This window comes from Bacillus rossius (genome assembly GCF_032445375.1).
Source record: "Bacillus rossius redtenbacheri isolate Brsri chromosome 9 unlocalized genomic scaffold, Brsri_v3 Brsri_v3_scf9_1, whole genome shotgun sequence".
Taxonomy (NCBI): domain Eukaryota; kingdom Metazoa; phylum Arthropoda; class Insecta; order Phasmatodea; family Bacillidae; genus Bacillus; species Bacillus rossius.
In genome coordinates, this window is record NW_026962012.1 from 10,109,190 (window position 1) to 10,125,175 (window position 15,986).

General features: G+C 46.0%; 1 protein-coding gene across 1 annotated transcript in view; it reads left to right on the plus strand.

Annotated features, from left to right (window-relative positions):
- Positions 1-15,764, plus strand: part of LOC134542708 (uncharacterized) — a 31,366-nt gene extending 15,602 nt beyond the window's left edge. The window contains exons 3-5 of the mRNA XM_063387175.1: positions 12,547-13,140; positions 13,425-13,638; positions 15,492-15,764. Coding sequence (XP_063243245.1) covers positions 12,547-13,140; positions 13,425-13,638; positions 15,492-15,764 — 1,081 coding nt within the window. The remainder of the gene's footprint in view (positions 1-12,546; positions 13,141-13,424; positions 13,639-15,491) is intronic.
- The last annotated feature ends 222 nt before the right edge of the window (positions 15,765-15,986 follow it).

Genomic DNA, 15,986 nt, shown 5'->3' on the forward strand with positions numbered 1-15,986 from the left:
GCAACTCAGCTTCTTCAGGCAACGCGAAGCAGCCATGCACATGACTCTGAGCACCGCTCTGCAAGATTGTTCACATTTGAATTCCCATGCGATAGTTAATTGAGTAAAAATAAACTTTGCTATAAATCTAGCATATATTGGCAAGAGTAATGAAAATAATCTTACTAGCAGCCTGAAAGAAAAACAAGTTATATATTTTTTCTACGCATGTATCATTACGTTATGATAGGTTATGTAAAAACTTGAAGATATTTTGAAGTGAAACTGATTTCCTGAGGGGGCTCCAATTTTCGAGCGTTGCGATAATTCCGATCGCATGATGGGAACAGTTAGGTACGTGGTGGGGGAACCGGTAGAGGAGGAGAGTGCGTCAGCGGCGATGCGACGCCACACCGACACATGCACTAGCGGACGATTGGAAAGACGGCAGAGTGTAGAGGGGATTGGTACGTAGTGGAGCATGCCATACGCTAGTTGTAACGGCCGGGAGGGGAGACGGCAGAGGACAGGTAAAAATGACGCAGCAGTGATGCTACGGAATTTTCGTAAAACTGCTTGTGTTTGTCTGCTCCTTAGTTTTCTTAACGGGTAACGATTGGCGCTACTTATTTATTTTATTTTATTTAAAGTAGCTACAGTTTATTTATTCGCGTAGAAAATATTTTTTGAATTGTACAATTAACTGAATAGGTAAAATTCAATGTTAATATGGATAGTGTGATTGGAAATATATAATTAAGTATAGACTTAAGAGGTTAGCTTTATAAGTGTAATTTATTTTGGTATGTGATAACTGTAATTTGAAATTTCTAAAGACCTTATAAGCGTAATACATGTTCGATTGGAGTGTTTTTTTTATATTTCTTTCTTTCATTTTATTCAGCTCGAGATCGTGATTTAACATCGTGCCTAAAATAATAAAAAGGCAGAATATTATGAGAGGTATTATAAAAGGCAACGTGGGTATAAACTGCCAAAAGAGGCGCCAAAAAGTGCCAGTATATGAGAGAACAGAACGCAGAAAAGGGAAATTATTTTTCATTTGAGATCATACCCGCATCTTTTCCATTCTCAAGTATTATATCCTGTTCAATTAAAACATACTAATAATTTATCTCTATCTATACCTAATAAGGAAAATGTTTCACTTCTGTCGTGCGTGGACTCGACTCACAAAATGTCCAGTAATTTATTTATTTTTTGTAAATTTATCGCAAGTAACATATCTATATATAAAGTATGATTGATTTTCCATAGGCGGGATAACATTGTGTACAATTCATTGCACCATGAAATAGATTAATATAAACAATTCCCAAATTCGGTCAAAATTCCAACATACTCTTCTCATATTGGCTATTGCGCCATTAAGTCCGTAACAAAAATATATTAATGTCTCTCCTATGTGTACGACCTCTCTCTCATGCACATGACCGTTCTTCTGGGTGTAGTTTTGAATCAGTGGGTTATATTCTAAAACATGGTGGTGTGCCGTTTATTATAATTTTAAGGCACAGGTTTTGAATTGTAAATTTAATTTTTAATTTTTAAAGAAGGAAAACAAACAATAAAGTTGCTTTTTAATTTCATTTAATTTTGTTTCCATTACTGTACTCTCCGATGTAATCTTGTGCAACCCAGTGCACCTGCGCTTGTTCGCAGGCCCAATAAGATACCTTTTGCTGACATTTGGTGATCGCAGCATCTCGACCGCGGTTTGCATCACCTTTTTTCCCTGTAACAGTATGACTTTTCGTGCTAGCGAACGCTACTCTAAGCCCACCGCTAGAAACTTTCATTTCTCGGAGGCAAGCATAGGTAAGCTGTTTGCCAGCACATCCAGGAGCATATTACAGTCCTCGGCGACGCCTCGGGACGGTCCACATGACGCCTTTCCCAGGTGACTTAGCAAGTTCTGACCCCCCTTCCCTCATCACCCATCAGTGGCTTCCTGGGAACTTTCAGCCCGGAGCATCGACCTCCAGTGAACCCTCGCAGGGTACATGGTCTCCCCAAGGACATCCGCCCTTCAAACAGAGCCCTCAGCGAAGCCTAGCGGCGGGAAAAATCCCTAAACCTGCTCTGTCCACTGGTTGCAAGTGCGACCAGTGCACTCTAGCGGACGTTTCCGTGACCCTCCAGGCAGGTTCTCATTTTGGCCGCCAGAGCGCACTACTCATCCCTCACATAAGAGACCGCTTGTCACAATCGACTTTGGCAGCAGTCGCAATGCGATTACGACCTTAGTCCACCTGCGACTCGGGTGAGAGCGCTGCGAGCGTTTTGCCATCTGCTTCGCCCCTTCGGGCATCTCCGAACACCTTCAGGCCATCAGCCCCCTTTTTTTTTAATCGGCGCAGTAACCTGCTCTAATTAGGTGCGCCAACGCCATTTTCAAAGATTCGGCGGGCAGCATCTGGACAGTACAGACCACACGTCGCTATTCGCGAGAGTCCATCTTAGTTTTACTTCCAAGACTCGACACTATGTCATGTAGTCTCCAACGTCAAGGTATAGATGCCTTTATTTTCTTATTTTAAAATTTGGCTTCCCGTGCTATTTTTTTATCTAAATTATTTCTTTTTTTCTTGTCATGGCTTCCGCGAACTTCCGCGCCGGAAGTTGCCAACCCTACTCCTGGAGCCAGCTAACGTGACTTCACCCCGCTGTTTCGGCGAGGTTCAAGAATTGGACAAAAAATTAGAATGGAACTTCACTGCCAAATTAGCAGTCCGTGATTGGGCTCATGCAGTCAGAAGTTTTCTCCCCACTTCGGTCGACACACAAGTTTCTACATAAAACGATTTATTCTGGACTTTAATCTACCGAAACCTCCGGTGCCAGGACCGCCAGTTTTCAGGACATAAAATTTTGGTTAAAGTAATTTCAAAAGCAAACTAAACACAAAATGTAATTGTATTTCTTTTGAGCCTGCTAGCTCACTAAAAAGCAATGTCATGTTTAAGAGATATGGTTGTTTTTCTTTTATATGTATTTTGTTGCCCCAGGGCTCCCTTCTGTTTATAATTAATGTACTTTAATACATGTGTACTTAAACTTAAAGATTAAAGAAAAGAAAAAGCTAAGAAAATAAGTTTAGTAAAAGGGCAGTTATATAAATCAAACCAGCAGTCTTGTTATTTCATTATTATTCATCCTCGATCCACATAGCCTCCTAGAGTTCCTAGTAGGTTATAAGTAAATTCCTTTGTACAATGTCTGGGCACCTCTGTGATAATTATTGTTGTTTTGTTTTCTGGGCTGACACTTCCAAGGCCTTATTTTTTACTTGTTTATTTTTTGATTGTTTACCTGCAGCCCAGCGAACATTACAGTGGTCAAATCTTGCGCACACAAACAGTGTTCAAAGTTGCTTTAAAAAAATACTGACTGTGACATCACCTTTAAGCTGGGTTCACAATTGAAATTTTATAGCAATAGAAACAGTATGTCGTGCGCAAAATATTTGACCGCCATGTTTTCTAACGTACTGATTCACAACTATGCACAGAACGGTTGTGTGCATACAAGGGAAATTAATGTATTATATTTCTGTTACGGATACATGGCGTAACAGCCTATGATGGAAAAGTAGGGTGCCATTTTGACGGGATGCTCAGGTAATACCTGATTTCAAAATAAACTAATGCAGTTACTTAGAGAAAGTAACAATTGATAAAATAAAATACAAAATAACATTATGTTATTTCAATTGTTGACTTAAAATTTAAACAACCCAAATTGATATTTACGTTGAGTAACTGTGTCCAGAAACTGCTGGTAGGAAGTTTGTAGTTAATATAGTTACTATTTACTTACACTACGAGCATATGTCCGATACATCGCGAAATTTCATTGGCTAGAATTAACAGTAATATTTCAATAATTTGTGAACCAACTTCGTACAGGTCGTGTGTACATCCGTTTGATAGGTCTGCTATGCACTCGCTTATTTGTTTTAGTGGTGAACCCAGCTTTACTGTGCATCGTCTCCGACACGTGCAGTGTTGCTACCTGTAAAATTGAGACATGCGCAGTGTTGCCACATGTAAGATGAGACACGTGCAGTTGTGTCACGTATAATATTGGACACGTGCAGTGTTGCCACGTGTAAGATGAGACACGTGCAGTGTTGCCACATGTAAGATTGGACACGCACAGTGTTGCCATGTATAAGATAGGACACGTGCAGTGTTACCACGTGTAAGTTGAGACACTCGCAGTGTTGCCAAGTGTAAGATATGACACGCGCAGTGTTGCCATGTGTAATATAGGACATGTGCAGGTTTTGCCACATGTAAGATGGGACACGCGCAGTGTTGCCATGTGTAAGATGGGCAGAGATAAGAGATGAAAGCCATGAAAGCCGATTAGCAGGACAAAAACCTCCAGTCCCTCGGGAGTGCGTCCTGCGGCAGGAAAGGAAGTTGGTGCCGCTGGCGTTATTGGTTTTGTGAATTGAGTTACACTTGAAAGAGGAATTCGTCCAGCCCAACACGTTTCTTCGTTGCTACGGTGGGGAGAGGAATTCGTCATTCACTTCAGCTGTGGGCACGAATCCAAGCAAACAAAGTTTTATTGGCATGAAAGTCACAAAACTGATTGCTGAATATGCTATAGCCAGGTAGTCTACGTTTCTCAAATAATATTTCGATGTGATATGTTTTAATAAATTTTGTATACATTTTAATGGTTCTTTCAGTGATATGTTGATTTAAGGAGTTTTTTTGACACACACCACTGCTGGTTTCACATTGTCATAAGAAACCTCAATAACTGGCAAAAAATGAATATGCTAACACTTTAAATCATATCATTGACATACGTTTAGATTAATTTTTTCATCGTGGTCTAAGTGGTCAAATAACATCCGATGAACTAAAACGTTTTGGGCATTAATACTTTGATCACTAGTCCTTAAGGTTCCTGATTTTCTTTTGAATATTAAAAATATGAAGAAAAATGTACCAAATATGAAAACGATATTTTAATAAGTGACTCACTAAATATTTTGTCAATATGAACTGTTCTCATTCTACATAGAATTTTGACGAAGAAATTAATCAGTAGGTATGCTAAAAGTGTTAAAAGAGCTATTTAATAACATTTAGATAATTGTTTAATCAGTTTTCTCACAGCCATCAAATAATCATTTTACTAGGTATTTTAATTTTAGTTGCTTTTTTTTACGCTTGTTTTCAACAAATAAATATGTATATATAATTTGGTTACTGGCTTACGGTTGATAAAACTAAGAAATCTTCAAAAACGCTGATAAAACACTCTAGGCTATATCAGAAATATTTGACAGATTTCACCATTCTTATCACGGGCACTGGCTTCACACTATAATAAAAAGTATTTCAAAAAGGTATCGCGGTGTAGCCGTACATGACATACAATCAGAAATTATTTCAGAACCCAAATTAGAAATAATAAGGGAAAACATGGTGAAATGGCGCACATTTAGTTTCAACTGTCATTTCAAATTTTATGTTCATACAATATTACAACATTATACGTGACTTGTTATTAAAATTCCTAATCTTTATATAAAAGTGCCCTACTTGTTTATTTGTTTTGCTACATCGCTACGGCAGGTGTAACGAAAAGAGCACGTTTCCTAGAATACAAGATGGTGGCCGTAACGAAAATTGTAACGGTGTTTTTTAAATAATGTTTTACTTCAATTTGATTGTTTAATGAATTTTAAATTTTTCTCCGAATTTCTAGCATAAAAATTATGGAATTTTAGGATGGCGGCTGTAACGCCAATTGCAACGTTTCTAGAATTAAAGATGTTGGGTGTGACCTAAAAAAATTTTATTACTTTTTAAAATTTTATTCATATTTATTATTTAATATTAATAAATTATATGTTTACTCTTGCCGGGAATCCTACCGAGTACCGAAAGCGATTAAGTAACTAAACATTTGAAGTAAACAATTTTTTTTAAATATTTTTTTGGAATTTTTTTTGGAAATTTTTGGTCAACAAATTAAAGATTTCAAGTATATGGGCAAGGTCGGTGGCTTAGGGGCGCGGTTTGTTGTCAGGGAATTTAAGCCATCTTGGGGAATTTTGGTTCTTTCTAAGACAAACATCTTTTGAAGTTCATCGAATTTCCATTTTTTTTAATTTTTGAGGAATAAAACGGGACATTTTCCCTCAAACGGGAATTTTTCCCTCGAAATAGGGAAAGTTCTATCAATTTTGAGTAATTTTGAGGTATTTTGAGTTAAAGATGGCCGCTGTGGCGGTCGGCACCTCGGCACCTCAGCCTTGAAGCCTGGGCACGATAATACTTTTCTATTGTACTATGTGAAACAAATCCACACACAATTTTTTTTGTTTTACAGTTTATTTTGTTTGAAATATAGTTACTACAAATATATTCAAATGTTGCCCTAAATGCTTACAGTTGCAGTTGTAGTCAAGCTACAATGTTTCAAGAGAGTAGTTTTTAACAAATGCATATATGACATTTAATAGTGTGTAGCCCGCACCTCTTATTTAATGAAGTATAGTCTATGTTTTTGGTTATAGATAAATTTTAAGTATTTTGCAACGCAAGTAGAAGTTTTAACCTTTCAACCAATATGTTTAGGATCTTCTGTGCCACTTATTTGGATATATCTCATGGCACAAGTTAAGTGTTAATTTTTTTACGAGATAGTATTATATGATTTGTCTATAAAAAACCTATGTTTTATTTTTTATTAGGTTTTCTTAATATTTTGCAAGACCTTTCATTTTAATTTTACTCGAGCCTCAAGCCTGACAGTTTTGTTCCTTACCGCTGGGAGTAAGTGGGCCACTGCCCAACCTATCTTTTCCATGCCGTGCTAAGAAACGTGTCTCCATTACACACGCCCCTGATCACGTACAAACGCCAGCACCGTGCAGAATCATGGCCGAGGCACAGCCGCCGTTACGTATCACGGCTGCGCTTCGTACCTTTGGGCCCTCACACACGGGTGACTTTCTGTCACATTGTCGCAGCGACTTAAAAGTCGCTCTTGATAGAACCAATCCTTTATAATTCACCCATGCACAAGAGCGACCTTTCTCTTATCGCCGCGACTAAAAAAGACGTAACTGGTTCCATTTCTGTCGCGAGTCGCTGTGTCCAAACAGTCACTGAGCGGTCGCCAAGGACAATTTAAAAAGCGTATCTGAACCTGTACCTTCACACAGGCGACATTACTGTAGCAGCGACTGCCGCGAACCAACACGTCAGAACAGGGTGCTCGTGCCTCGTAGCGCATCGACACGGCATTCAACAATTAATGCAGAATCAAAACTGTTGATTTCAGAGGTACAAAAACGACCTGAACTCTATAATTGTGCATTAAAAAATTAATGTGATTAGAAATTTTAAAAATAAAGTTGTGGGCAGATGTATGTAAAGAGTGTTATCACAAACTGGTATGACCTGGATGTACAAGAGAATAAAGAGAAAGCGAGACTATTTTATTAATCATAAGCTTATAACAAGTCGCTGACTTACTAGCGGATACACTTTTTTTTATCATTTTCGTTTCAAACAAGGAGAACTAGAAGGCGTGCTAACTCTACAAAATCCATCTTTATACTGCCACAGAAGTGACGCTCGTGTGCAAGGTCATGTGTTAGTTTCCTGAAGCTGAGATTTTCTGTCACCCAGTTGCTGCGACAAAAAGTTACCCGTTTATGTGTCCATAGTCAAGTAACCATCTCACGTTCACCCTCCTCCGAACAAGCACGGCCGATATGGCGTTTCATATCTCGCTGATCCCAGCAAGACTCGCACGGTGCTAGCATTTTCAACAGCCCCGCCTCCCCCTTTCATCCTGATTTAAGAACCCAGTGCTGTGCTTAAAAATATCTCCCTCTTTTGATTCATTGCCTCACTTAGACGAGCTTCCGGTGTCCAAAACCACCCCTTCTGGAGAGGTCTAAATTGTATATCTCCACTTGTCGACCACTCTTGTGCGACATCTGGTCTCCAAGTTTGAACCACATCCTCAGGCCCTAAGACTACTCCAGAGCCATCGGTGCCATCCGCTGGTGCCTAAAGAAAATACATTTTAAGGTCTTTAGTTCCTTGACTCCTCACATGGAGTGTCGCCTCCTGGACCCTGTGTGTGGGGGCGTTGTTTCGATGAAGGAACCAGTCACCTGATCACCCAAGTTCCAGGCATTTCCTCCGAACATCCTCTCGCAAGTACATCTTAAAACTTCCAAATAAAAGTCTGGTTAACAATCTGGCCAGGAAGAACAAATTCCCGGTACACAATTCCACGAACATCAAAAAAGCAATGATCATCATCTTAACATTCGACCTCACTTGTCTTGCTTTTTTTTTTGGTCTGGGGGAGTTGGGAGTCTTCCACTGGCTTGACGCTTGCTTGGTTTCTGGGTCATACCCATAACACGAACTCTCATCACCTGTAATGACTTTGGTTAAAAAGTTTGGATCACTTTTAATCTCTTTTTTCAAGTCCTGACAAAAATTTAATCGAATGTTCTTTTTATCCTGTTTGAGAAGGTGATGAACAAATTTAGCTGCAACATGTCTCATTTGCAAATCGTCAGTCAAAATCCGCAGGCACGAGCTCCAACTCACTCCTGTTTCTTCCGAAATTTCGTCCATCGTGAAGTGACGACTTCGTTGATTTTAGGAGGACTTTTTCAACATTTTCATTGCTTCGAGGTGTTGAATGACTCCCAGAACGAGCATGGACATTAAAACTTATCTCACCATGTTTAAAGTGCCTTGAAAGCCCGTTGAAGCATTTTGGAAGCTTTCATTGCCGATGTTTCAAGCAGGAAACAAAATTTCAAACAAACACTTTGTTCTTTTTAATCTGCCATAACGACTTCGCAGGCGGAACACAATAACAGTGAGAGATTAACAATACTACAATCAAATGTTAACCCACAAATGGATGCCTTCTGAGCAGCTGTTTAGTGATGGTATATACTAACCCCATCTAGTGGGAGGACTCTCAACTATGTCAACGAATGTCAGAACACTCTCAGTCCGGTTTTTTTTCTTCCCACCTCGTAGGTTAAGAAGCTACTCATATATAAACAGCAATTTATTAAGTGCGACTCGACGTATCGCGCCAAATCACCAGAAATGCCTTTTTTAAGTGAAACTTCTTTGCTAAGAGGGTAAATATTTTCAAGCATTACGAAAATTCCCATCGCATGAAGGGAAATAAATATGAACGTGTTGGGGGACCCAGGAGAGGAGAATAAAATTATGTATGTGATGGGGTAACTGTGAGAGGAGGGGAAAATAGTTAATTATGTGGTGGGGAACTTAAACATAAACTTTTACACAGTCTTTAACAAATAACTTTAAACACACTTTTACACACAATTTAAAACACATTTTATACACACTTTTACCCACACTTTTATTCACACATTTACACAGCCTTTAGCACAAACTTTTACACACACTTTTATGCATACCTTTACACACACTTTAACATACTTTTATTCACTTTTACATATTATTACACACTTTTACAGACTTTATACATGTTAATACACTTTTATAAACATTTTTACACTTGTATATGTTTATACACTTTTCCACACTTGCACACTTTTACATACTTTTGCACAATTTCACACTCACACTCTTGTACACTTGCACTCTTGCCATCTTGTCTATCGCGCACTTTACCCACTCGCATATTCGACCATTCGTGCCCTTTTGCTATTGCGCTCTCGCGCAATTGCGCACTTGTGTATGCATGGTTGTTTCTTGGGGGTAGCACATCGAACTATCACCACTCCAGGGCCATTGGTACGATCGGTGATCACTGGAGCAACCTTGAGCGGCCTCCATGTGGTGGCGTGTGACTCAGGTTTAACCATACAATATGGTAAGCATAGGCTGGTCACAGCGGTAGGGACCCGTCTGTGACTGAAGCCACCCCGACTAAAGGGAGTATGTACTTGCAACCCATATGGGCAGAGAGGAATACAATTGAGTTTGATATTATTATTGTGCACCATGCCACTGGACATATTAGCAAAAACTTTTATTTTAATTACTTGTGTGAATCTGTTGACGTCGTCCGACCGACGACCATCGCTAAGCCCGACCTGCAACCGCCAGTATACTCTCCCGCTAACGGAATGCACCCCTGGCCGTGGCCCACCCGAGTCGAGCGAGCCACCGAGCCGAACGGCCAAACCAGACATTATTATTATAAAGCACACTAAATCTGAGTGGACTAGAGACGAACCACACCCATTCCCCCTCAAACAATTAATTACGAATTTTGCGACCTTAAAGTCTCTCCCAGAAGCAGTCATTTAGTTTTTAACGTAATGAGGTCAAGCTTGGCGCGGCAGGGGCCGACGCGCCACCGGACGCCATGCCAGTTCCGCAGTTCTACTCGACTCGCGGACCGGGACGGACCTACGTCACACGGAGAGACCACAACCATTGTCTTCATCGCAAGTAACGTCCGGTAAATATAGTCATTTAGCATAAACCAAACCTTTTTCTATTCACCTCTCCGTGCGTGCCCGGTCCATTTTTTACGGTTCAGGACCTAATCCGACCGCGTAAACGTAAAGACGCCCCGCACCACACCTGGTGCGCAGGGTCGTTCTTCAGCATACGGCACGGGCCATCTCCCGCAAACCACAGAACTTTCTTAAGGCCACGCGCCTTCGCGCGGACCACAAACCCGCAAGGGAAACTTCGCCAAGTTTAGTGGCGGTGCGTGTACCACCCAGTGGGCACGGCACCCGCGTAGAAACAATCGCTTACGGGACTGGCCGACTCCAGTCACCCACAAACTCTGTGTGCCACGTCATTTGTGCGCGCCTAATTTTCATTAAGGGTACTTTGTTAACGTAATTTTGCGCCACGTCATTTGTGCGTGCTTAATTTTCATTAAGTGTACTTTGTTAACGAAACTTTGCGCCACGTCATTTGTGCGCGCCTAATTTTCATTAAGTGTACTTTGTTAACGTAACTTTGCGCCACGTCATCTGTGCGCGCCTAATGTTCATTAAGTGTACTTTGTTAATGTAACTTTGCGCTACGTCATCTGTGCGCGCCTCTCTTGCATCAAGTGTACTTGGCCTGCATACTGTTACCCGAGAAACCAGTGCCACGAAACATTGAACATATACCGGCCTGCACCCCGCAACGGACAAGTAGCCCTCAGGGGCATGTCTGTGCTCAGTAATTGTATGGTGTGACGTCAATCCCTTGAATAAAGGCACGTCGCTACTACGGCAAGCCCACGCATTCTTCTTTAACGTAAATTCCCAAGCAATACCGCCGACGGTTCTAGCAGACCACGCTGGGGCAACGAACCACGAACCCCCATTGGTTAGACACCGAGCTAGCCTGGCGCCCTCCCGGAACATAAAACGTTAACCAGACCAGCCACCCCGCTAGAACTCGCGCCCGGACTCGAACACGAGACCGCGGGTGACGGCAAATGGCGCCCCTGCGTGTGGCAAAATTTTAAGCAAAAAACGTGAAAATTGAGCAAACGGCAAGAAAACGGCCATCTTGGACGCACCAAGAGCGGCGGACAAAGGATCCATCAACCCCCACCCCCAGCGCTGACATTCCAGCAGAGCGTGCGACGCAGGCGAACATCACAGCCCAGCACCACCCCCAACCCCCCGTCACTCCCGCACCCGCCCGCTTTCACTTTCGCGCGGCGGTCAGAGTACTCTTCCCACCCCTCGCCTACCCCTCTCTCGCCAGGCCAGCCGAGTGCGCGCGCAGCTTCCCCCCCCCCTCATCCAGCACCGCCTACTGGCTGCCACCCCTCCCACCTAACCACCCTCGTTTTTCACTCTCCGCTTTGTGCGGCCATCCGGGCGCTCAACCCCCACCCATCCACCCCCTATCAACTCTCCACTTCGCACGGCCATCCGGACAGCTCCCATCCCCTTTCAATCCTCCGCCCGTCCGCTTTGTGCGACTGTCCGGGCACCCATCCAGCCGGCCAGCGCGGCCCGCGCGTGGAACAGCCTAACAGCACAGACTGCGCCGCTGGCGAACAGACAACACGTGCGCCCGCCCTGTCAACAGAATTCAGCTGTCAATAACCACGCACCATGCTGCCCCACGGAGCCCACGCGACATGCGCGCGATGCCAACGGCCGAGAACAATGGACCTACTAACGGGACCATTACCTTGGCAGAACACCTGCCAATGCCGATCACTGAACAGAACACCACCGGAGACCGACCCGAAACACGAACAATGGGAAGTGAATTGGGATCAAATCTGGAAGGGAAAAATAGAGACGGGGTTAACCATACCACTACAACCGGTACCAATAACCGCCGCAACCGATACGAAACCACAACCGCGCCAGGAGTGCGGACACGCAACCTGCGCCAACACCGCTGCCGAGGGTGGGGCCATCACCCAACCCGAGGCCACACATACCTACACGACGCGGACAGCGAACTACATGGCGAAATTACCAGAGTTTAGCGGAGCACCTCACGAAGACCCCCTAGCATACACACACCAATGCGAAGTGCGCCTGGCACGCAGCGGGATAACCGTCGACGAGTGGCCTGAGAGGACCAGCGAACGGTTGCGGGGACCCGCCCTCGACTGGTGGCAACTATGGGGGCAGGCCGACATGGAGTGGCCCGAGTTCGCAGAGGCCCTCAACCACCGTTTCAACGCCGGGGCTACACTGGTACAATGCACCTCACAATTCTACAGTAGCACGCAGCGGGAGGGAGAACCAGTGGAAAATTTCATAGCCCACAAACTACAACTATTCCGCCGGATATCACCACTCGTAGAACCAGCGAGGGCACTACCCACCATCACATTACTCCTCAGAGACGAACTCCAGCCCTTCCTACGCATAGGACGCACCACCACCGTCGAGGACTACGTCCAACTGGCAGTAGCCACGGAACAAAATTTCCAGAGAGCCTGGTGGAGAAACCCGCGCAGGACCAACCGGGAGGACCCCAACCCGCCGAACGACCGGCGCCCACTAGCCATCCAAGGGGCACCACCGCCCCAACAACGCAGGCCCTCACACCCCGACAACCGACGCCCCCCCTACACGCTGGAGGCGCCTCAAGCGGACGCCAACACAGCCCCCCGACCGCCTCACTGCCAACTGGGGTGCCCAAGGGGCACTTACCACTGGCACAATGAGTGCCCACGGAATGGGAATACGCAGAGGGAGAGCCGCCAACAAGGGCCGCGCGACACACAACCGGCGGGAACCGGGCCAAGGGGGAACTGAAACAGAGTCCCCCAACCCCCCAAGTGACCACCACCCACCTTCCAGAGACAACAACGGCCGCGGGAACTACCGCACACACGAACGCACTGGTAACGAACCACCGCGCCGACCCAACAAACGCGATGACCAACACGACCCACGGGGGGCACAAACCCCCAAGACTCGGGCAGCTGACCCAACCACCGGACAACTTGCTCCGCATACCGGTAGAGGTCAACAACACACCAGCCATTGCACTCGTGGACACAGGAGCGAGCCACGTGTTCATCCACCCCTCGTTGGTACCCCCCGGCTCCCTCCGCCCGCACCGGGGTGAACTACGCCTGGCCACCGCCACACACGCCGGCCTAATGGTGGGGTACGCTGACGTCCAGGTAAGCCTAAGAGAGCTAAGTACTAACGTGACCGCCATCGTTGTGAGTGACCTAAGTGAAGAACTCGTGCTAGGTCAGCCCTGGTTGGCCGAACACGACGCCGTTCTGGAACTAGGCCCCGCCAAAGTGAATGTCGGTCAGTCCGAAAGGTTCGTAGTCTACGCCATAGGACGAGCCCCCACACCGGCAAATGGATGCGTGACTCTCGCCGACTTGCGTCATAACGTTCCCCCAGAATACGAAACCGCGGTGAACAAGATCTTACGCGAACAACGGGACGTGTTCACGACCACCGACCCCCTACGGCGCACCACGGTAGCCGAACATTCCATCCCCACCACCACCGATCAACCCATCTACGAGTCACCTCGCGGGAACGGGTTTCGCGAACAGCGGGTAATACGCGAACAGGTGATGGAGATGCTACACAGCGGAGTAATAGAGCCCTCCAACAGCTCGTATAACGCATGCATAGTGCTGGCCGCTAAGAAGGACGGCACATTACGTTTTTGCGCGGATTTCCGCCCACTAAATGCTGTGACAATCAGTTCGCCCCCCCCACGGATCAGCGTCGAGACCGCTGTAGCCAGTCTAGGTAGAGCCCGGATATTCAGCACCCTAGACCTCAAGTCGGGGTACTGGCAAGTGCCCATACGGCAGCAAGACCGGGAGAAAACGGCATTCACGGTCCCCGATGGCCGACGTTTCCAATTCCGGGCCATGCTGTTTGGCCTAAAATGCGCGCCAGCAACCTTTCAAGCCATGATGACCCGAGTGCTGGAGGGGTACCTTGGCCAGTTCGCTCTCGCATATTTAGATGACGTTATCGTCTTCTCGGAGACGTGGGAGGACCACTGCCGCCATCTTGCCCTAGTCCTCGAACGGCTCGCCACCCACCACCTAACAGCCAACCTGGCGAAATGTCATCTAGGCACGCGGGAAGTAGAGTTCCTAGGGCACATGGTTAATGCAGAAGGGAGCCACCCGCAACCATCCCACCTGCAAAAAATTGCAGCGGCAGAAACCCCACGCACACCGAAACAATTGCAGCGATTCATCGGCCTGGTGAATTGGTTAAGGAACTACATACCAAACTTCTCCCACGTAATTTCACCACTCACGGATTTACTGTCCCCCCAGTCCCGCTATCGCTGGAACACCTGGGCCCAACAGGCATTTGAACAGGTAAAGGGCGCGTTCACCAGGTGTCATACTTTAGCACGCATTGACCCCGAACGCCCGTTGATCCTCCAGACCGACGCAAGCGCGCTAGGGGTAGGAGCGGTACTATTTCAAACGGATGACCAGGGGAACAAGCAGGTCATCGAGTACGCCAGCGCGAAATTCGGGTCCGCTGAGCGGAAATATCATAGCAATGAACAAGAATGCTTAGCCGTGATATGGGCCGTGAAAAAGTACCGTCCCCACCTCGAAGGGCGGACATTCACCCTCCGCACGGACAACCACTGCCTTACCTGGCTCCAGACCATGCAGGGGCGTAAGGGGAAGCTGATACGTTGGGCCCTCCTTCTCCAATCGTTCGATTTCGTAGTGGAACACGTACCCGGAGAGGAAAACCAACTGCCAGACATGCTATCCAGACACCCTAGCGATCAGCACGAAGTAACAGATGCCGAAGGACATCTGGCACCACTCACCAGCCACGTGCACACGCATAATCACGGATGAGGAAGGAGCTGACACACCACCTAACACTGCCGCTGACCTGGACCTCCGGGTACTAGCAGCCCAACAACAGTCTCCCGAGGCCGACCGACGGCGACATCGCCTAAGGGAGGAACCCCACGCAAATTGGAGAGTCGAAGCTAACCGCATCCTAAATCGTGCCCCAGGGGGCGCGGGAGGCTGGAAGACATACGTGCCACCCGAAGAACGCGAGGCGGTACTCCGCTTCGTGCACGACCACGACCTTGCAGGCCACCCGGGGGCAGACCAAACCCAGAGAGCGGTCTCACAACACCACCACTGGCCAGGGATGGCAAGGGACGTCAGGGAATACGTGCGCGAATGCGAAGAATGTCAAGTGCGTAAAGCACGCCGACGGGACGGCGAACAACAACAACAACCCCGCCAACCAACACAGGCATTCCAGACCATCGCGCTAGACGTGATGGGGCCCTACCCCAGGTCAACAAGAGGCAAACGATTTTTGCTCGTGGTGACCGACATGTTTACGCGATGGACGGAAGCCTACCCCTGTAGCAACGCGAGGGCCAACATCATCATCCAACTCATGACTCAAGAGTTCCTGCCTCGGTGGGGCTACCCGCAATCAGCGTTGACGGACAACGGCAGCCAATTTCTTGGCAAACAGTGGCAGGAGTGGT